General features: G+C 40.9%; 1 protein-coding gene across 3 annotated transcripts in view; it reads left to right on the top strand.

Annotated features, from left to right (window-relative positions):
- pak1 (p21 protein (Cdc42/Rac)-activated kinase 1) overlaps positions 1–20,130 on the top strand; it is a 40,275-nt gene extending 20,145 nt beyond the window's left edge. The window contains exons 1-15 of one of the 3 annotated variants that reach the window (XM_066699322.1): positions 1,365–1,471; positions 2,560–2,776; positions 5,544–5,638; positions 6,318–6,465; positions 6,770–6,807; positions 7,857–7,970; positions 9,670–9,850; positions 11,544–11,607; positions 11,762–11,810; positions 13,078–13,190; positions 13,630–13,747; positions 14,371–14,470; positions 16,307–16,503; positions 18,017–18,154; positions 19,331–20,130. In XM_066699322.1, coding sequence (XP_066555419.1) covers positions 2,581–2,776; positions 5,544–5,638; positions 6,318–6,465; positions 6,770–6,807; positions 7,857–7,970; positions 9,670–9,850; positions 11,544–11,607; positions 11,762–11,810; positions 13,078–13,190; positions 13,630–13,747; positions 14,371–14,470; positions 16,307–16,503; positions 18,017–18,154; positions 19,331–19,417 — 1,638 coding nt within the window. In that variant the 5' untranslated portion in view covers positions 1,365–1,471; positions 2,560–2,580 and the 3' untranslated portion in view covers positions 19,418–20,130. Of the gene's footprint in view, positions 1–1,364; positions 1,472–1,916; positions 1,970–2,559; positions 2,777–5,543; positions 5,639–6,317; positions 6,466–6,769; positions 6,808–7,856; positions 7,971–9,669; positions 9,851–11,543; positions 11,608–11,761; positions 11,811–13,077; positions 13,191–13,629; positions 13,748–14,370; positions 14,471–16,306; positions 16,504–18,016; positions 18,155–19,330 lie in introns of those variants that run through there. The other 2 variants (XM_066699323.1, XM_066699320.1) reach the window with 2 other exon arrangements.
- Positions 20,131–20,949: the final 819 nt, after the last annotated feature.

The raw sequence follows: 20,949 nt of genomic DNA, 5'->3' as shown, positions 1-20,949 counted from the left end.
TTACAAGCATCACACATGCAGACAGTTTACTGAAAATCAGGTCTGTCACAACTTTCCTAAAATAAATAAATACATTAATTAAATCAGTCAATCAACCTGGGTGATGCATTCTAACCATGTAATTTAATTGTGCATGTGCATGTATGTGTGTGCACACACACACACAAGTTTTTTTATTTTTTTTTTACATATTTTATAAACTACATATTTACAGCTCAGATACAGAGATCATGCAAACACCCATCCTTTGGTTGCATCGTTTTAATGAGGATTCATTGTTCAGGTTGAAATTAAGAAATCAGTGTTTTTCTTCAGTCTGTAGCTTCCACTGTTCCAAGGGTTTGACTGTTTTCTAGCCAAACGCCCCTTTACGAACACATGCTAAAAGTATGCAGTGATTTCATGTCTTAGATCACTGAAAAATTCAATGATCTGTTCTGCTTACATTGCAATCTGAGTCCTCGTTCCCATCCCAGGCAATGTGAGATGGCTTCTATTATAGTGATCCACCCAGTCCCTGTGCACAGGCTTGTATTGTTAACAGGTGTGAAGCTGTTTGGGTGTTTCAGATAGTCCAGGATTGACAGGGGTAAAACTGGTAAAAGGAGAATAATGAAAAACATGAATTGTGATTGAATATGGTGAATCTAAAAGGTTCTGCTCTCGCTTTTATACCAAACACATTCAATGACTGACTTAAAAACAAAACAAACCAACTCCTTGTACAATATTGCTATAAAGATATTGGTAGTCTTGTCTTTCTGAAAGCAATACCATGCCATATGTCTCCATAAAGGTAGTACTCTTCTTATTGATGTACTGAAGTTTTTCAGACTTGCATATTTCAAGTTCAAACTGTTCTGGTTCACTGAATGTGTTCTGCTGGGATTGATTTTCCATCTTCATGGTAGGAGAAAGGATTATATGTGTCTACAGCAGTTAAACAAAACTGGCTTCAGGAACAGGATGGTAACGGGGACCTGTTAAAACTGACGAGTGTCTGAAATGCGGCTGCTTTAAACAAAACTCTCTTCAAAAGTTGCACGGAAATGCAAAGTCATGGACAGCTTTGGGGGAGGTGTGAGCCAGTCTGCAATTACAAAGTTCAGTCAGACAACAGAGAAATTAGTTTGGCGGATTTGTGCTGTGCTGTAAACAGCTGCTGTCCTTTGTACTTCCTACCCCTCCCCCCCTCCAGCTGTGTTTGTGTGTGGAAAGCAGGGGATCACCTTACTCCATTCATGACCTGCTCCACCGTCAGCATGTCAGAACCAGGAAGGGCCCGAGATCCAGGCCATGCCCACAGCCCTGTTGCTCACAGCATGACATCATGTCTGGAGGAGGGTCTAGTCATAGCACACTCATACAGAGTTACACCAGTGTTTAGTGTCTGCCATAACGGCTGTCTGAGTCAGTTTGTGTTGGCTGTTCTTACCTTGACTTTAATCCAAGATGCAGAACATTTGCTAAGGTAAACCTTGTTGAGATGATTTTGTTTTTTATATATATATTAAAAGTTTTTTAAATGGTCATGGGTTCTGTGTATATTTATAGAATGGCAAAAGGAGACACACTTGTATGCCGGTACCAAACCTAAAATATTTCCTGCGATTTTCTTTTCAGGTGTTTTAGCGTAAGACATTGATAATCCTGGTCTGATTTGAATGAAAGGGTCATAAAATTATTAAAAAAGAATGTAAAGTTCCTATGTTTCCTGCTTCCTCATTTTGAGAAACCTCACCAGTGTGTGAGTGCGAGTGTTAAATGGTATTGATAGGCCAGATTAAAATGTATTTTTATTTGAATTGGGTACAATAGCATTCATATTAATAACCGTGATTTTTTTCCTTCTTTAGAGCCTTGGTGATGAAGAATTTCAGATCTCTGCCTCTGTAGATATATATATATATATATATTTTTGTAGCTGGATAACTGGACTCTAGAGAACTCAGTGTGCCATCTTACTGTGGTTAGTTATTAGATTTGAAAACGTTCAATATTATGGTGTGCCACTATACAGCATAAACAGCCAAAAATAACATCTGTGAACTTGCATAATAGTGTTTTGGGGAATTTTCTAGGATCAGTCCTGCTCAGCCAGACTGGCCCCTCTGTCCTCCATCAGAGACGCAGTGAGCAGACTGACCACAGGGTAAACGGGCTGAGCGAGGAGTGAAGTAGCGCTTTGTTGAGAGGGAGAGAGTGTGAGAGATGGCTGGAGGCGAGACCCAGAGACAGGAACAGAGGCGTCAGTGAGTTGACAAGGCCAGGCTTGCCGCACTGCGAGGATGTTCGTCACCTCCAGCAGACTGCTTATCCCTGTTCTTGCCATCACACGACTGAGCTTTTGTAACAGGCGTGGGAGTAACCTAAGGTCAGGCTTGTGTGTAACACTGCGCAGAGACTGGAACGACTCGAAACTAAATAGAGGAAATTATTTGATCTCGCCTATCAATACCTCTCTGTCTGATGGCTGTTAGTGGCAGTGGCGTGTTTTGCATGTTGTTTTTTTTAACCTCCTAAGCTTAGCCCCCTCTCCCGTGTGTTCCTCCCCCGCAGGAGAGGCGGCTCCAGCTGAAGATGTCTGATAATGGGGAAGTTGAAGACAAGCCTCCAGCGCCACCCATGAGAAACACCAGCACCATGATCGGGGCGAGCAGCAAGGACTCTGGGAGCCTGAACCACGGCTCCAAACCCCTGCCTCCCAACCCAGAAGAGTCCAGGAAGAAGAAGGAACGCTCCATCCGCTCGATCTTGACCGGCGCTGGAGACAAGAGTGAGTTGAGCGGAGGTTCGGTGGTGGATCAGGAAGACCGATAGGCCAGTGTTCAGTATATGTGTTATTAGTGTTCGGTCTAGAATAAGTATGACCACATGGGGTTGAGATCCTAAAGAGAAAAGGCCGAAAAAAAAAAAAAAGGAAACGGTAATAGTAGACAGAGTTTTGCATCCGTCCAGCAAACCGTGGAGAAAATCTGAACTAATTGTAGGAGAGCGCTGGAGGGGAATGCGTTCCCCCTCGCGGAGCCGAGAGAAAGAAATCTCTGCCTCTGATCGGTGCTTCTGTAACCGAAGCCCTGTGCTGTGTTTGCTGGAACAATAGCTGCAAATGTGCCTTCGTATGCCTGTGGTTTTGCCTGCAGAAAATTTAAATATACTAAATCAGCTTCCACTCTGGGGTCTACAGACCGCATTCTGTGTCAGGAAGCCAAAAGGTAATCGGTGTAATTTTAAAGTGCAAAAGCCCTGTGACACACACAACCATGATAAATAAAAATTGAGTACTTAAGTAATCATTTTTGCTTGACAGATAGAACTTTTTAAAAACTCCACATTCATTGGTCTCAAGACAGCCTTTTTCAAACGGGAAGCCCAAACTGTGGTGGTGTTTATTGTCTATATATAGTATTGATGGCAAGGTTACAGCAAAGCACTTCCTGAGAGTAATACAGACCAGGCATCTACCGTTGTCTCATTAGAGCCAGGTCTTATTTCCTTGGTTACACGACCTGCCTTTGAACTCCTGTTATTTTTTTTTTTTGATGGCAGGTGGACTAATTATAAGGCCTGAAAAATGGTTCAATCCTTAGTCAAAGGGGTTCATTTTGAGCTGTCTAAAGGACAACGGTTAGGAAGATTGTCACTGTTGGGTGTCTGTGTTAGATAAGTTTTTTTATTTTTCAGCATAGCCCATCCAGTTATGCCCTCCAGGCATAAATCATGCCTCAAATTATTTTCCTGAACGGCAGTTGCTTTCTGTGGCACATTAAAAAGGTGCGATTGCACACATTTTGTATTTTAAACCTTTTCTACCAAGCTAAATGGCAGTGAGGCAGTATGACGGGAATGGCAGGAGACTGATGTATTCCTGATGTGAATGCAAACTCCATTATCACACAGTGAACCACCTTGCTGCAGACGTTTGCTGGACGACGGCTTATAATAACCTGAAGTTTGTAAATCACGCAGGAAGAAAGCTGTGGCGCTGTAATGCAATCATCATTTTAATGGAGGGGCATTCTGCCCTGAGAGATGTTAAAATAATAGAGCAATTAAGTGATCCTGTAAACTGCTCTGTTAGCCTAATTCCCTGTGATTTACAAGGTACACATTCAGTTGCTGTGTAGCTTGCACAGTATGGTTTTATTGTTGGCTTTTGCTTAGACCGTAAAGGTGAAGTCATATAATTGGGTTTCCAGAGTTTGTCAACAGTTTCCGTTTTACAAGAACTAATTTAAAGCGAGAAAGACCAAAGCTGTAGCTCTGTTTACACGTTTAACAATCCCCTTTTCAAAGTGCGGAGAATTGCGGATTGTACATAAGAGGCTGTGTATAATGCAGTTGAGTTCATATGTTCATGGTGTCCCAGGTTCCTCATTATATTTCACAGAAGCATCCTCAGCACACACAAGTGTCATGTTTCCTTCCTTTCTTGTTTCTAGATGATGATTTTGGAAAGAGCTTCAGGAATAAAAATCCACAGGTTCCTTAAGCTGTCAAGAACAGCACTGCTTCCGCATTTATCACTTGTCCAATCAACTATATGACTCGGGATACAGGCCCTCAGAGTAAGGCCCGGTTTGTGTGATTGTCAATCATTCATTACTACATCGCACACGGCCCTTGCACACAACTCCTGGCTGGAATGCTAACAATACTGGGAAGCCTGACAGAGACTAACTCTCCATTGGTTTTACACCGACACAGGATGGAGTGTTTCTGCTTTATCCAAGCAATTTTTTTTTTCTAAAAGTGGACTTCACAAATCGCATGCAATACTACACGGTGTGACCGTGCTCTGTAAAACTGTAATCTCTGCACATGTTAATGGCATTAGGTAATCCATTCTGCTGCAATCACTATTCTCCACTGGTCAAGGTTGCACGTTCCAAGGAAAACATTTTAGCTGTAGCATTGCATTGAAATGAAGAAATAATGTCTCATAGTTTAGATTTTTTGTATTGTTCTGTTCGAGTTTGAGAATAGTCTTAAACTGTGAATGAAAATGATGGAATGAATACAAATGAACACCTGGTGGGAATGTCAACTCGGGTCTCCCTGATTTTCATTTGGCTGGAGCTGACTTCATACCTTCTCAAAAATAGTTTTGAGGGTATTTTCTTGAACAGACTCCGGTTTATTTTATCTTTCAGTGTTTCTCTCTGAATGGGTCTCACCTCATCGGAGAAACATCAAACACACTCTGGCTCAAAATGAAATGCCTTCAAACAGTAATTTGTAGCCCTTTTGTAGTGAATAATTCAAGCTGATCACAGTATCTTACTGAAACTTCTTAGTTGCTTTGTCAAGTTTCACATTGAAATGTACTACAGAGTAATGCTACTCAAAGCTTAACTTTTTCAGGTTAACTTGCCTTCTCTTTTAGAAGTAAGTGAAGAACACCTAAAGAAAAAGTCATGCAAGGAGACTGATTTAAACATTGAAAGCCACCTCTCTAAAAAACAATCATTCTGACAACATTGTGCTTTGGATCTCGCACGCTTCAGTGCAGTCCCTGCTAATCTGTACTCATCTGCTTACAGCAAATAAAAAGAAGGAACGACCGGAGATTTCCTTGCCTTCAGACTTTGAACACACGATACACGTGGGGTTCGATGCCGTCACTGGAGAATTCACGGTAAGCAACTATGGACTTGTCTTTCCATGCAGTGTTTGTGCATCTCTGCTGTTTCTCTCGTCTGTGAACGCAATGAAGCCAGTCTTCCCCCAAAGGAGTATCTTTGGTGTGTTGTTCTGTGACGACCACAAGATTGAGATTTGTGTTTTCTTTACTACCCGTTTTTTCTAGTATAAACTGAGTTGTAATTCGTGATAAAGGTTTTCCACTTCCTACTAGATTAGCTGGAGATCACGGCATCAGTCCATAATCTGGTCTAGGAACAGCCTGGCATGCACCTCAATTTCCTCTTACCTCTGACAGATCATTGAACCCTGGTCTCCTGTGCCATCCTACAGTACCGCATGTATCCAGCTGGTTCTGCTGTAAGACCCAAGCTTATTGTTATGCACCACTGAGGAACATAGATCTTAGATGTATATATACAGAAATGCACATTGTACAGTGCAAGAACTGATAAGGCTTGCCATGCATACATTTCATATAACATTGGCTATTTAAAATATGATTTTATATTATAGACCAATCAAACAAAAATAAAAACACTCTGCTTCGGTGGAGTGAAGCAGGGAAGAGAGCTCTGACCCAGTTCTTACACTGCAGCAGTGAGAGGTACAACCTCAGCCCGTATCCCCTGCCTCTTCCTCCTCCTCTAACCACGCACTGTTTCTATTTAAAGGGCATGCCAGAGCAATGGGCTCGACTCCTACAGACCTCCAACATCACAAAACTGGAGCAGAAGAAGAACCCACAAGCGGTGTTGGATGTGCTCAAGTTCTACGACTCGAAGGAGACGTCAAACAGTCAAAAGTACATGAGCTTCACAGGTAAGATTAAACGCTGCTGGAAATCCAGGCTCAGGGCAACACGTCCTTAATGAATTCAGGATTCAGGTGGAGTTAAGACCATGGGCAAATTGTTTACGGTGTTTATTTATTTTAAACATACTTAATACAGCACTACACTACTCGCCGCACATCTTAGTGTGTTTTTATGGGAATTAGTTTGAAAGTGTTCAAGACTGCATTGTGGACGGCTGTGTTATTAAATCTAATTTTATTCTAAAATAAATACAATGAATGGCTCTTTTGTTTTCTTCATGAATAACCATGAATATCTTTTTATCAACAGATAAATCTGCTGAAAATTATAACTCTTCAACTGTTCTGGTAAGTATTTAGACTGAGGTTGGTGTATTTGAGTGCCTGTCTGCTTGGGTGACAATGCTAAACCCGACTTCATGCAGGTGTGAAGCTGTTCGCAGTGGCCGAGTTAGTGTGCCAGTGTTCGCACACACTTAATATCTGGCATGTCCTGCCCCCCCGGCACGCTTCTCTGTACCCTGTCCACGGGCCGTGCAAACCCCGCTGTGTGTGATCCCTCACTCATTAACAGCTAGCTTATCTGCAATGTGCATTTCAAATATAGACAGAGCCGGTTCCAGTGCTCATGTTGTGTTCAGAGGGGTAGTTTGGCTGTGGTGTGAGGTGGACTGCTGGTTGGCTAGTATCTGCACAGCTGCGATTGCTTCTTGCCAGACCTGGATTTAAACTTAACCTCAGCTCTGCATCATTTATTTTGTAGTGCAGTGTTTTAGTCACTTTGATTATTACTGGGTCACACAAGCACTGGCCCTGGCTTTTGCATCACAGTTTATAGCTCTAGGTATGTATTTATATATAATTGTGGCAGAGTTGTTTTAAAGCAAATATTTGGTGGGTAAAACATATTGCTGATAATGCAGGGCCTAGCCATTTCAGCATGCCAGTAATATTTGATCAAATGAATATACTTTGTTCTGATAACTGATAGTTTCCCGTTTCTGTGTATTATCAATATATGTTTGAAAAGTAGGACAATGAAAAAGGAGCCAAATGAAGTTTAATCCACAGCATGAGGGTGGTAGGGACTCTGCAGCAAACTCTGGTGAAATTATACACTTTTCCCCTTTCCTTCAGCCTCCTTTGCCTACCAGTATACTGTAATGTTAGCTTCAGTGTTGGCCTCGAGGTGACCAAGGCCACAGACTATTCACAGTAAGGAGTGTCCTTTAACACTTCAGGGTTGTGTGCCACACCTCGATATCCCTCTGTCACAGATCTGAAAACAAGGCGACTTAAACTTTTATTTTTTTATAAATTGTATTGTGCTGAATGATATTGGTGAAGAAGTGGACTCTCATTGGGCAAACATTGAGTCTGAAATGCTGTCGCTGTAGAATACGAAAGCCGTGTCGGAGTCGCCCGCGGTGCCCCCCGTCTCGGAGGATGATGACGAGGACGAGACGACCCCACCGCCAGTGATTGCCCCCCGGCCGGAGCACACCAAATCTGTAAGTGTCCCGATGCCCACCTCAGGGTCGTATTGTGTGTCAATGATCTGTGAGAACTGCAAACTGCTCCAAAGTAGCACTTACTGTGGTGTGTGCAAATTCAACCTGTGTGTTCGTGTTCACATCTAGCCTGGCCTTGACAAAGAGCATTTGCAGTTTTAGCAATTGTGAACATGCATCAAGCAAATAATGAATCTAATATTCCAGGTCAAACTGCTCCGCGATTCTAATTAGATTAAAGCATTCAGCCAGAGTTTCTTCATTGTATAAAGTCTAGCATGCATTCCCAATTTATATCAATTGACAACCGCTTACCAGCTAAATGAATCTGAGGGGGGAGAAAAATTTCTTTAGTTTAGTATATTGAGATGCAAGCCATTCACATTAAGTTGGTAAAGCCCGGACTTCTGTTGAGTTCAATTTAAAATATTTCAGAAATATTGACTGTGGCTGCCATTGGGGACGTCTTACCAGTGCTTTTTTTCTACTGTGGAGATGTATACAACACTTGACAATTGCTTTTTAAACTAGATCAGTTTCCCATTTCACATGATGCTTTGAGTTCTTGACAATTTAATGCATCCCCCTCCCCCCAAAATAAATAAATAAAGGCTCATAGTGAGGCTTACCTGAAATTGCAGGAAATTATTTTCTCTGAAACATGTGCGTTTGAGTGTCGTTGTTTCTGACACGGCCCTGGGGCTGTTCTACTCCTTTGCAATGTCAGTGACTGGGGAGTATGGGGGGGAGGTGTGGAGAAAACCTAATAAAGGTAGTAACACACTCCAACAGCTTCCATTATGATACTGCGTAGAAGTGCCTGTAATTGTATCACTGCCATTGGCTTTACCATAAGGAGGTCCAAATGATTGATTGAGTTTATGTATTGACTTGTGTGTTAGCAGGATGTTTATTTCAATCGTGCAATCGATTGGGGAAATTTTAATTTATTTTAATTAATAACAGTTTAATGATCAATACGGAAAAACATAAAAAACCGGAAAAACTGATAATCTGTTTTCATTATCTTGATTTGTCTTTGAGGAATTGCGTTCCTCTTTCGACAGTTAGAGACGTTTCTTAATCTCTTTCCACGAAGAGCTGACTGATCAATACCAATTATTTCAGCTGCTGTTATTCTTAATCCCCTCCTACAAAACACAATTCCAATAATCAAATTATTTTATATAGGTCTGAATTTCTAGTGCTATAGCAAGGTGTAAGTGATGGCTAATTTTTGATTTTCAACATATTGTATTCTTTGGTCTCACTTTAACCATCATAATGTTCTTGTATGTTACCCTTTTGATTATATAATGAAAGGGGACCTGTCTGTAAACAGCTTTAGCCAAGTTCTTAAGCAAATGGTTTGATTTTAAAAATAAATCAGTTTAACATTTTCTCTCTGCTCCGTTTCCGAAATAGAAACAGTTATTTTATAGAAGCTTCATGCATTTGCAGTCTTTATGTGGAGGCTTTTGAGGGACAAGCAATTTAGAAATGACACACAGACTGCCTTTAATGTGCATAGACCCTAAATAAATTGTGCGCCACTCCTAAAAGCATTTAATTTGAAGTCAATTTGGAAGGTTCAACGTGAGTGTCAACGCCAACAGTACTGTCGGATCTTGGAAAATTGCCTTTTCCAAGGTTATAATCCCAATAAACTCAGAAATGTAACCACGTCTCTCTCTGACAGATATACACTCGCTCAGTGATCGAGCCCCTCCCGCCGCCCCCTACCAAAGATGCCGCCACTTCGCCAATCTCCCCCCCGGCAGAGAGCAGCAGCACCACCCCATCCAGCACCCTCCCGCGCAGCGCAGACAAGCAGAGGAAGAAGACCAAGATGTCAGACGAGGAGATTCTGGAAAAATTAAGTACGTAGCCTCAGACCGCTAAATCATATTGTTTTAGTGCAACAATACAAAGACATGGAGGCTTTGCTTTATGAGTTGGAGTCTGTTAGCACTGGACCATATACAGTGAGGGGAAAAAAGTATTTGATCCCCTGCTGATTTTGTACGTTTGCCCACTGACAAAGAAATGATCAGTCTATAATTTTAATGGTAGGTGTATTTTAACAGTGAGAGACAGAATTGATTTGCATGTTAATGAGGGAAATAAGTATTTGACCCCTTCGACTTAGTACTTGGTGGCAAAACCCTTGTTGGCAATCACAGAGGTCAGACGTTTCTTGTAGTTGGCCACCAGGTTTGCACACATCTCAGGAGGGATTTTGTCCTACTCCTCTTTGCAGATCCTCTCCAAGTCATTAAGGTTTCAAGGCTTTTTTCCCTCACTGTACCGGGAGTGGTGTCCCTTTTCAGCTTTAAAAATGTACACCTACAGTGCTCCATTTCAGCCTCCCTAGCAGGAAGTACTTTATCTCTTAAAAAACAAATATGGACTGTTTGACGGATTTTTGAATTTTATTACATTTTTTTTGGTTAAATGTTGTTACCAGGCTTTTTGATCTAACAAACCTGTTGTGCTGTGTATGAGATTAAATCTGAAACATGACAGAACTGTAGTTTGTCCTGGAAAACTTGAAATCCTACTTTTGACCCCAGAAAGACATTTGTATTGTGACGGTGGCCTGTACTTTTGCAGATCCAAATTTCTCTAAACTAATGAGTCAGAAATGATTGTCAAGGACTCAAGTGTTTTAGCATCATGGGGTGCCTATGTTATACAGGTATTTTAAAATGTCAAATTATTTCATTGTAATTTGGACATGCAAGGGCTTGTTGCCATACTTCTTATCAATGTTGTTCTATCGAACGCTCCATGCTACAGATGTGCTAAGGTCGCCCTCTACTGGTAAGAAGTGATGCTGTCTACAGTGGCCAAGCATTTTCAATCCTCTGTCGTGTTCATGGATGTCACACCTTCTTTCAGTTTGTTTTCTCCTGCCTTCCTATGCAGTGTGTGAAATGGTGCGCTGTGCTGAATGGGAAGGGCAACAGCTGTGTGATCAACGCTGAGCTCTGAGCTTTCTGAAGTTTAGGGATTTAGGTCACTGAAACTTCATCCCTTCTGCCTGAGTGCAGTGCAGTGCTGCTGTCTGTCTGTGTTCTGGGAAGGAATTGACATTCTGCCTCCCACAAGCATGCGTCCCACAGGTCGTCCAGATCCCCCTGACTCTTAATCCTGCTTGTGGTGCAGAATTAAACGAGCAGCAAAATCCACCCCCTCCTACTGTATCTTCAGCTTAATGCCACGACCGAGGTGTCTGCTGGGCTCTCCACATCAACAGCTTTTCTTACAGTGACCTTGAAAGCCAATTCCTTGTGAATTTGAATAATTATCTCCCTGAATCTGCGGCTTCAATACAGCTTTCCACAGTTAATTAATTTTACACACCCGTATGCTTTCTAGTGTAGCTGTCCCTGAATGTGGAGTGACCAGCAAAGGCCCGCACTGTTGGCTATTAAAAGGTCTTTATATTTCTGTGAAATAAGTTATTTGGTATTTCTCTGTGCCCCAGTTCTGTCCCAGGTCCACCACCCTCATGTCCAATGTCGTCTCTCCCCAAGTGTGCCCCTGTTAACTTGTCCGTTTCTGTTGCAGGAAGCATTGTTAGTGTGGGAGACCCCAAGAAGAAGTATACAAGGTTTGAAAAGATTGGCCAAGGGTATGTATGCGTCTTCTATTACTCCCTTCGTATGTCCCATAAGACAGGACTTTAAAACTATACTATGACATCATCTGTGCAGTCCGTATGGATGATTGTTAAAGGGTGTCATCTAGCTTTAACCTTTCCTGTTGTGTTTGTGTTTTGCCAACAGAGCTTCAGGAACAGTATATACAGCAATAGACATAGCAACTGGACAAGAGGTAAGAGTTAGGTTATAGTAATTTTGTTCTTCATTAAGATGCACCGGTCTGAAGGATCATCACAGAGGCTTCTGTAAAACTAATTGCAAATCCGACTTCTTTTTAACTTCTCTTCGGAGGCTCATTTGTAAATGCATGGCTCCTGACAGCACAGGGTTTTATATTCTGCTCACTACTTTAATTAAAGGAGTCGTCTTCAGCCAAAATCTTAATGTCTCTTTTTTTTAGTACATTTCATTCGGTTCCCAAACACCTCTAAGCCTCATAGCAGCTGTCTATATAAGGAAGTTATTTAAAAAGCAAAATAAGTTGATGGCATATGGATCCATAAATTAGAAAATAAACAACCAGGAGAGCATCCATCAAACATGCAACATCTCCTGCTGCATAATTCAGGCCGAGATGAAACTCAGCAGTTTGCGATACCATGCACATAAAATACATTATTCAGCTCGTGCTGCCTTGGCTGTAAAATGTTGCATTAATATTATTTTATTGCTGATCATATGATGGTGGACTTCCAGAGTATTGTCTTGGTTAGTCTTGGGAGGCGTATATACTCCATTTCCTAATCTTTTCTTTATTGTTAAACATTTATGTTGGTTCATTGTGGATGATTTATTATATTAATCTCTTTACATAGTTAGGATATAAGCTTCTGTCTTTTTAAAACAGCCACAACCCCCTCTTGGGTCAAATTTAATCTTTTCTGAAGTCTCCCTTTATTATGTCTGCCTTCTACTTGATGAGGAAACTCAAAACATTGTAGTACTAAAAGCCAAGCATTTAAGATCTAAATCGACACTCTGATTGTAAAGTTGCATTAGAACGGAGGAACTGGTTGTTAAAGTCCATTATATTGTCCTAATGCAACAGAGGATCTTCTACACAACATTGTTTTAATGCGGTCATTATTCTAGCTTTACATTAGCAATCTACAAGCCTTGTAAATGCTTGCAGTTCGGTGTGCCTAAGTAATAACCATGAATGATAATCAGTACATGCATTTATTTGGGCCCACTGATTGCTACATTCATGTGCAGTATTAATTATGCAACAGTATACCATGAATGGATAAGTGTGTCAAGTCTACACAATCAATATTATGGGATGTTGGTTTAGGCTCCTTGTCTGAAGTATAGAAGTTGATGGTTTCAATGTTGGTCTTACAACTCATTAAGTTTAGATTTTGAAAGCTCTCGGATCCGAATGTCTCCCAGCAGCCTCTCCATTGATCACTGTCCGTGCTGTGATTTCTTTCTCTAAGGTTGCCATTAAGCAGATGAATCTTCAGCAGCAACCGAAGAAAGAACTGATCATCAATGAAATCCTTGTAATGAGGGAAAACAAGAACCCTAATATTGTCAATTATTTAGACAGGTAAGCACAACGAGCCGAAACACTGACATTAACAAGTAAACCGACACTGTGACACTGTATTTGCTTGCTGATATCATTGTGGCAAATCAATCCTCTTGAGTTAGTTTAGTTCAGTACACAAGCTGTCCTAATACTAAATTGTGCATTCAATTAGGGTCATAAAAATCTTGGCTTCAGAGAGCTTAAGCTGAGAAAAAACTAAAATGCTATGATAAAGATCACTTATAGATCGCAAACATTATCTTTTGGTTTGTCTAAGTGCAATGCAAGCATTTCATTCTACTTTTCAATATATGAAAACATCACACATGCCCCCCCAAGGGTTCTTTTCATGTGATGTAATGATCGGTCATGTTGCAACCAATGAACTGGGTTTTTGTCAGTTAAGGGGATGGTTAGATTCCAGAGGGATACATTTTTTTTTCCCTCCTATTTGCAGTTACCTTGTGGGTGATGAGCTATGGGTAGTTATGGAGTACCTGGCTGGGGGCTCCCTGACAGACGTGGTGACCGAAACCTGCATGGATGAAGCCCAGATAGCCGCTGTGTGCCGAGAAGTGAGTCCTGTTATTTATTGTAACGGGTCAGGGGTCTCAAACCCAAAGTTCCTGGAGGCCTGTGGTGTCTTCTGCTTTTCCTTGTAACTGGAGAGCCCTCCATGACTTCATGCATCTAGTTGTTTTCTCCGCTAGACCTGTTTAACACTGTCTCAAGATTTAAAACGTGATTTTGATTTAAGTGGACTGACTATACCTTCGTTTTAAACCTTGTGGCAGATATGAAATATTATGTTAATTAGTTAAATTGGACCAAATAAGTATCGCAGAGGGTAGGAACAAAAGGCCAAGAACGAGACACTGCAGCCCTCCAGGAACTGAGTTTGAGACACTGTCTGTAGAGGCTTCATACTGGAACCAGAGAACCATCAGCCTGGCATCTAATTTCTCCCATGAACAGGAAGCATCAAAGACATTTCAATGACAGTTGACACTAGCTGGCATTGCTTCCTCTGTGTTGGGCTTCTCATAGTTGTGGCATGCCATTCAGTAAGAAAAAAGCCGCTCCTCTCAGTGTACTAAGAGTTAATGGAGAAGTTAATGACAAGGATTTAGGTATGTCTGTCAATCTGCTGACCTTAGGTGAACTATGAGATTGATTTATTTGTATTTTACTCCTCTAGTGTCTACAAGCGTTGGAGTTCCTACATTGCAACCAGGTGATTCACAGAGACATCAAGAGTGACAACATCCTGCTGGGAATGGACGGCTCTGTCAAGCTCAGTAAGTCTGTGGTCTGATTTTTACATCATGCAGTTCATTGTGCTGATGTGCGTTTGTTTAAGGGTTACACCACATTAAGCCATCACTGCGCCATATATTACGCCTCTCAAAGCAATGAGGAAGCCTGTTTAATCAGATTTCTTTCTGTGCTGACATGATCTTAGTCAAATCTCATGGTTTGTTACAGTGACAATGATATACTATTGTTTACCTAGGTAAATATATTTATACAGCTCTGGGAAAAATTGAGACCACTCCAAGTTCAGAAATCGATGTTAAGTGGTCTCTTAATGTAAAATATAGCCAGTTCAACCCTGCCAACAGCAGAGGGCGTCATTGGAGCAGGTCTTTGTACTTCACAGTAAAACTGTGTAATTAGTTTTGAATGATTTGCAATACGGACTCTTGCATCGAAAGCTCTGTGTGCTGCAACATTTGAGATATAATCCATCTAACAGACCCTGGAATTTTTACAAAGCAAAGAGGATCTGCTGTATAGGTGGGGTTTTGATCAATTACTGATTGAACAATAAATACAATCTTCCTTTTTCTTCCATGTCTTGTTTAAATAGTAGTTTTACCCCCTATTCACACTGGGTTCCTTTCAAAGTACATCAGGTGGGTTTGCTTTGAAACAATGTATCGGTGTGCTCGCTGTTCACACTTGTCTTGTGTACAAACGTGCTCAGGTCGTTTGGAAACTAACTTGGGTTTGTTTTCGTGGTTCACTTCCATGTCTTCTCAGGACTCGGATCACTTGTGTTCACATTGCAATAATCAAGTGAGCCCAGTTCGTTTTTGAATTAAAAAAAACACCGGATATTTACATTTTACATGATTAGTGCATATGAGAAAAGGCAGCATAACGCATGCAATTACAAATATATATGACAGTAATAAAGTAACTACATACAGTAGACCAAACACATTTGACAGTCTACTTCTGCTACAACTGAATAATACATGGGCGCGTTCACATTGTGCAGGATGTGCGCAGATTTGACCGGCAATTCAGTTTCAGAATATCTGAGGATTCTGTATCATGAACTGATACAATATTTAATCATTCTGAATGCAGTTATTGAATATAATAGGCTGCTATACTTGTGAATATTATAATCGGTGTACTTTGCGCTACCGAATGGTGATTGTTTTGCCAATATACAATAACACAGTAGTGTGACGTCCCCTAAATATCCATCTACGAGTATTTTACTGCTACTGCCATACCTTTTAAACATAGTGCTTTACACAATACATTAAATGAAGGATTTTTATAGCAATTTGTTATTTCTCACAAACAAAAGCCGCAAAATGATTGAAAAATTACTGGCTCACACGCAGCATCTTTAGATAAAAGTGTACACTCTGATGTATACATGTTAACTTTAATTTGCATTATATTCCATTTAGGAAAAAAAAAAAAAACCTTGATGAATATAGACCAATATCCAATTGTTGTAAGACTGTTACCATTAAAAATAAGTACATGAACAAATACATATAAATGTTATCTTAACTGGTACTGTACAGTTAAAACTACATGTTATTGGTTGAAATATGGGGTTCGTTTTCTGGTTGCAAAAGAACAGAGACTTCCCCGTGTCACATTCAAATTTTCCAAGCGAACCGCTGTCTCAGTTTGTTTCGGTTCGGTTGGTTTGCCAATCGAAATGTGTTGTTCACTCTTCTTCAAAAGAACCAAACCGCACTGAATACGAAACAAACCTCTAGTGTGAACGAGCCCTTATTCTCTGCTCAGTATTTGCAATGTGCTGATGGAATGTTGAGGCACTGAACCCCCAACTGACTCATGTCTTGTGTCTCTTTCCACAGCTGACTTCGGTTTCTGTGCCCAGATTACCCCAGAGCAGAGTAAGCGCAGTACCATGGTAGGAACACCCTACTGGATGGCGCCAGAGGTGGTGACTAGGAAAGCTTATGGTCCAAAAGTGGACATTTGGTCCCTGGGCATCATGGCCATCGAAATGATAGAGGGAGAACCTCCATATCTCAATGAAAACCCACTGAGGGTAAGTGGTAATCAATAATTTATTTTAATATTGTAATTTGCTCTCTATTTGGCATAATAATGTCTTTTATATTTACCCTAAAAATGTTAATATGCCACATTTTCTTCACATGATTGCTATATAGAGTAATGTTTTCACAACTACAGCAAGTACGTTTCTTGTGCAGCTAGTTTTGTCATCCCTTTCATGTCCAGTTTCCTCTTTGATGCTCTTGTGCATTGGCCTGCAAAAAAGGCAACGCTTTGAAAACAAATTCCTTTGTTGCCGACTGATGCTGACACAGAAATGTAAATTTGCTTCAGTGGTGAGAATATCAGCCAGCAGGTTCCCAGCACTAGCCGAGCACCTTGACGCCCACTGTGAGGTCCCCACCAGCTGCCCACGGCGCTGCCTGCGCTCTCGTCTGAAGCTGTAGAGACGATGCAACTAGATCTCTCCCGATTTTTTTTTTTTTTTTTTTTTTTTTTTTTTTTTTCCCCCGTGTGACGCATCTCCACCCACCTCTCTCGCACACTGTGCTTCTCTCCTCCCCTGTGACTCTGCTTTGTGACCGTCTTAGCTGAGTGGAGCAGTGAACACCGCTACTGTGAGCTGCGACTGGACAAATTAGAGAATCGGGAGACTGGAAGTTGTTTTGGGATTTTTTTTTATGCTACCTAGTCAGAAGTAATGCGATTGCTTTTTGTGGGGGATTTTAGTGCATAGTGTATTTAACTTATCATCAGTGGATGTTTTTTTCTATGTAAGGAAGGGTTACAAATCTGCCTCTGCCATCCTGACAGTGATGTAAAGAGATTATGATGCAAAACAGAGATCAGCGATTGGCGATACCTTAACAAACACAACTCTTGTTTCAGCCCTGAAAGCAATTTATGAATTACCTGTGGTGAAATGTAAGTGATAAGCATATGAATGAACCAAATCTCATCTTTTCCACCCTTTAATATTTACCTGTACAGTTTTAAAAAATGTATTATTTTCAAACTCTTTAGTTCTGTCTGGAGAAAACCAAAAACCTTACTCTCATGGCTTGACTGATTGGGAGACACTAACTGCGCATTTTCGGACACTAACAATATGAAGCCCCAACTAAAAGTCTAGACCCTCCATACTTTCGACGTCTATTGATTACTATGACATTAAAAAGCAAGAACTCTGGAATTTTCCTGGCTAATTAACTGTACAGCGGTTACTCAGAAGTATCGCTTTCACTAATTGACTTCCACACATTCTAATGAGCTGCAGCGGTTCGAGCCGAGTAGGTTCATCAATGAATCATCGCAGCGGCTAGAAAAATGCATCCAGGCCTCATCGACTGAAAGCTGGGCGCATTGTCTGCTCGATCTGAGATTTCGGCTGCTTTTTCCAAGCGGTTAGAATGCAGGAGTGATTTAAAAACCAAAGATCAAAATGGCTCCTGAGTCAGGGTGTCAGCCAGTGTACAGACAACAGCCGACTATTTGCTCTTCCAACCTGGTTCCGTGTCTGACTGCCTCATCCTCCTCTCTTACAGGCACTGTATCTCATTGCTACAAACGGTACCCCTGAACTCCAGAACCCAGAGAAGCTGTCCTCGATATTCAGAGACTTCCTCAATCGCTGCCTTGAAATGGACGTAGAGAAGAGAGGCTCAGCCAAGGAGCTGCTGCAGGTAAGATGTGCTCCTTTCTGGCCTTCCCCCCAGTCCGTCTGATTGGCTGCCTGCCTGTATTTGTTTGTATGCCTGTCAATCTGTTTGATTTCTTTGCTGCTGTCTGCTCTGTTTGTCCTTTGGTTCCTTTGGAAGGGGTTATGGGACACGATCCAAATGGGCAGAAGGGAATTTCAAATTAAAAAAAGGCTTTTAAATTGCAGGTTTGAAGATACCCTGTTATTGTAAGGAAAACTATTTTTGCCAGTCACTTCCTCAAGTAGCCGTCGCTTTTAAGCTTAGTTGGCATAGTAGTTTCTTCACAATGGGCCTTTTGTTTGAGGAGAACTTCAGACTAGATGAGAACAGCACAGAATCTTCTGGAAAGATTTAATGTGTTACAACACGACTAGCCGCTTCAATTCAGATTGCATGGTTGGCCTTGAGTGGGAAACCTAAATTATTATTTATTTCTTGTTTTCCATTCAACCCCATTCATTTTGTTCAGCTGGTCTGTCTCTTGATGGTTTGGTCCAGACCTGTTGGGGACGAGAAAACCAGGGCAATGGTTGCTGTCTGAGACTTTGTGAGCTTGACCCTCGGTTCACAGCAGTTGGCTAATTTGGAGTTTTCAGTGATTTGCTCATGGGCCTTGCTGTGTTGGAAGGCTTTTCGTTAGATATCCCTCTGTTACCATGATTTCATCTGTGTGTTCTAGATACTGTTGAACTATGGAAGCTGGATATTGGTTCTTCTCTGGCCATTGAATTATTACTGGTCATCCCTCAGAATAAACAAATACTTTGTTATTACAGAACAGTGGGATCAGATGGTTTTTTAAGCAGATAATGGAACTGCAAAGAAAGATGAAGCAATTGCATTACGTATGAAGTGTTGCAGCTGTGAACCTGATATGCAGCATTGGCAAAATACTGGCCAAAATGACAAACTTGGTCCCGTTGACTGCTGTGTTCGTGCAGCTGGATCTCGACTGATGCCTGCTTAAGGGAGGACCTGAGTGAAGGAGGGATTGTGACGCCTTATGGTTCCTCTCCACACACGTGCAGCAATTCAGACTTCTCGTGTTTAGGTTCAGTGTGTCAATTGGTCATGTTTCAACGCTGGCGTATCTACAGTAAATGTGGAGTGTACGCAGTGCTGTGCCTTATCTGATTGACTCCTCTGTCTTCTCCCCAGCACCAGTTCCTGAAGGTAGCCAAGCCCCTGTCCAGCCTCACTCCCCTCATCCTGGCAGCCAAGGAGGCGGCCAAGAATAACCGCTAGTCTGCCGGCTGCCCGCCCCCGCCATCACCATCAGCTCCTCGCCCAGCCCTGGCTCGAAGGGCCTGCTGCCTGCCCTCCTGCACAGACACTGGGCTCCTGGGATTCATGACCGGCTCATGAACAACAGACTAAAGGATCTTAATCAATCAAATGAACAAAACATTAAAGAGAAAAAACTGCTGATCTTAAATTACCTTTACAGCCCTCTGAAGGGTGTGAAGGATTTTTTTTTTTCGGTACGTTTTAAAGACAAAAAAAAAAAAAAAAGAATCTTAAACCCTCAAGCCTTTTTTCCCATTCTCCTTTAATTAAGCAAAGTGCTTTTTCAATTCCTCCTTTTTTAAATGTCTTTTTAAGATTGTTTAAAATATAAGAAGGTTTATTGTAATACATTGAAATTGGTTGGTTCTGTTTACAATCTGAGGGGAAGTTTCTCGTGCTGCGATTCTTGGACTGCGTAGCAACTGGTACGTTTTAATAATAATAATAATAATAATATTAAATAAGAATAATCCAAGGGTGCCAGGATTATAAAATTATGAGCAAAATGATCTGAGTCTTCGGCATGTGCTATCCATCGGATTTCAGATTAATAAAATGGTACACAATTAGTTTTACTAAAGGACTCTTTAGCTTTCTGGTTACTTTTAAAAATATTTTTCTTTTTCTTTTTCTGGGACTTGTACAACTAAATAAAAAATAGTAAAATTCAAGCCACCTGTGAAAGTCATAAAGTGTCATCATATGATATATACATGGTCGTAGTAATTGAAATGCGAGGTGGATAACCAAACACTTCTGAGTAACATCTTGGTATTCTGCAATAGTTTCTGTATTTAAGAAATGACTAAGTGTTGACAGAATTTATACATTTTTAGTAAAATTTTTCTGTATGAATGTTACCCCATTGGCCTTAAACTCTACTCTCTCATTGGTCTGCGGCCAGGAAGTGCTTTCCTAGGCATAACCCCACTTCCTGTGTATGGATTTTCAGAATAAATAATAGTACGTATGATGAAATGTACTGATTTATCACGATTTTAAAAAATGTTCCCCAAAACATTTGAGCCCTACAGGATCTGACTCAAAAATCTTTAGAAATTTGACTGAAAAAAATAAAATCAATAATAAATAAATAAATAAATAACCAATACAGATAATGTTGTATTTTCGAACACTTATGATGGATGGGGTCATATCTTGTGATGAGCAGTATATATGATGTTTGGGTTCATTTATTTTCCTCTTTAATTTGTCTGTCTCGTGCGTTTCCACTTTTATATAGAGGGACAGTGGATTAAAAAACAACTCAAAATGAGGAATAATGGTAAGATAAAGCAGATCTTATTTTAGATTTAATGCATGAGAGTAACATCTCACTTTTGAAACATGTTCAATGTTTAAATGAAGTGGAAATTCTTTAGCTGTCGGTCTCGCTCTCGTTTCATACACATTATTCGAGGTCCTTTAGGATTCTAGCACATTTGGTTTTGACCTTTAGCTCAGAATCCATGTACTGTACTCGGTATTGT

The sequence above is a fragment of the Amia ocellicauda genome, chromosome 3 (genome assembly GCF_036373705.1).
Source record: "Amia ocellicauda isolate fAmiCal2 chromosome 3, fAmiCal2.hap1, whole genome shotgun sequence".
In the NCBI taxonomy this organism is placed as follows: domain Eukaryota; kingdom Metazoa; phylum Chordata; class Actinopteri; order Amiiformes; family Amiidae; genus Amia; species Amia ocellicauda.
The sequence above is the reverse complement of the archived record's forward strand: the minus strand, read 5'-3'. Positions and strand labels throughout refer to the sequence as shown.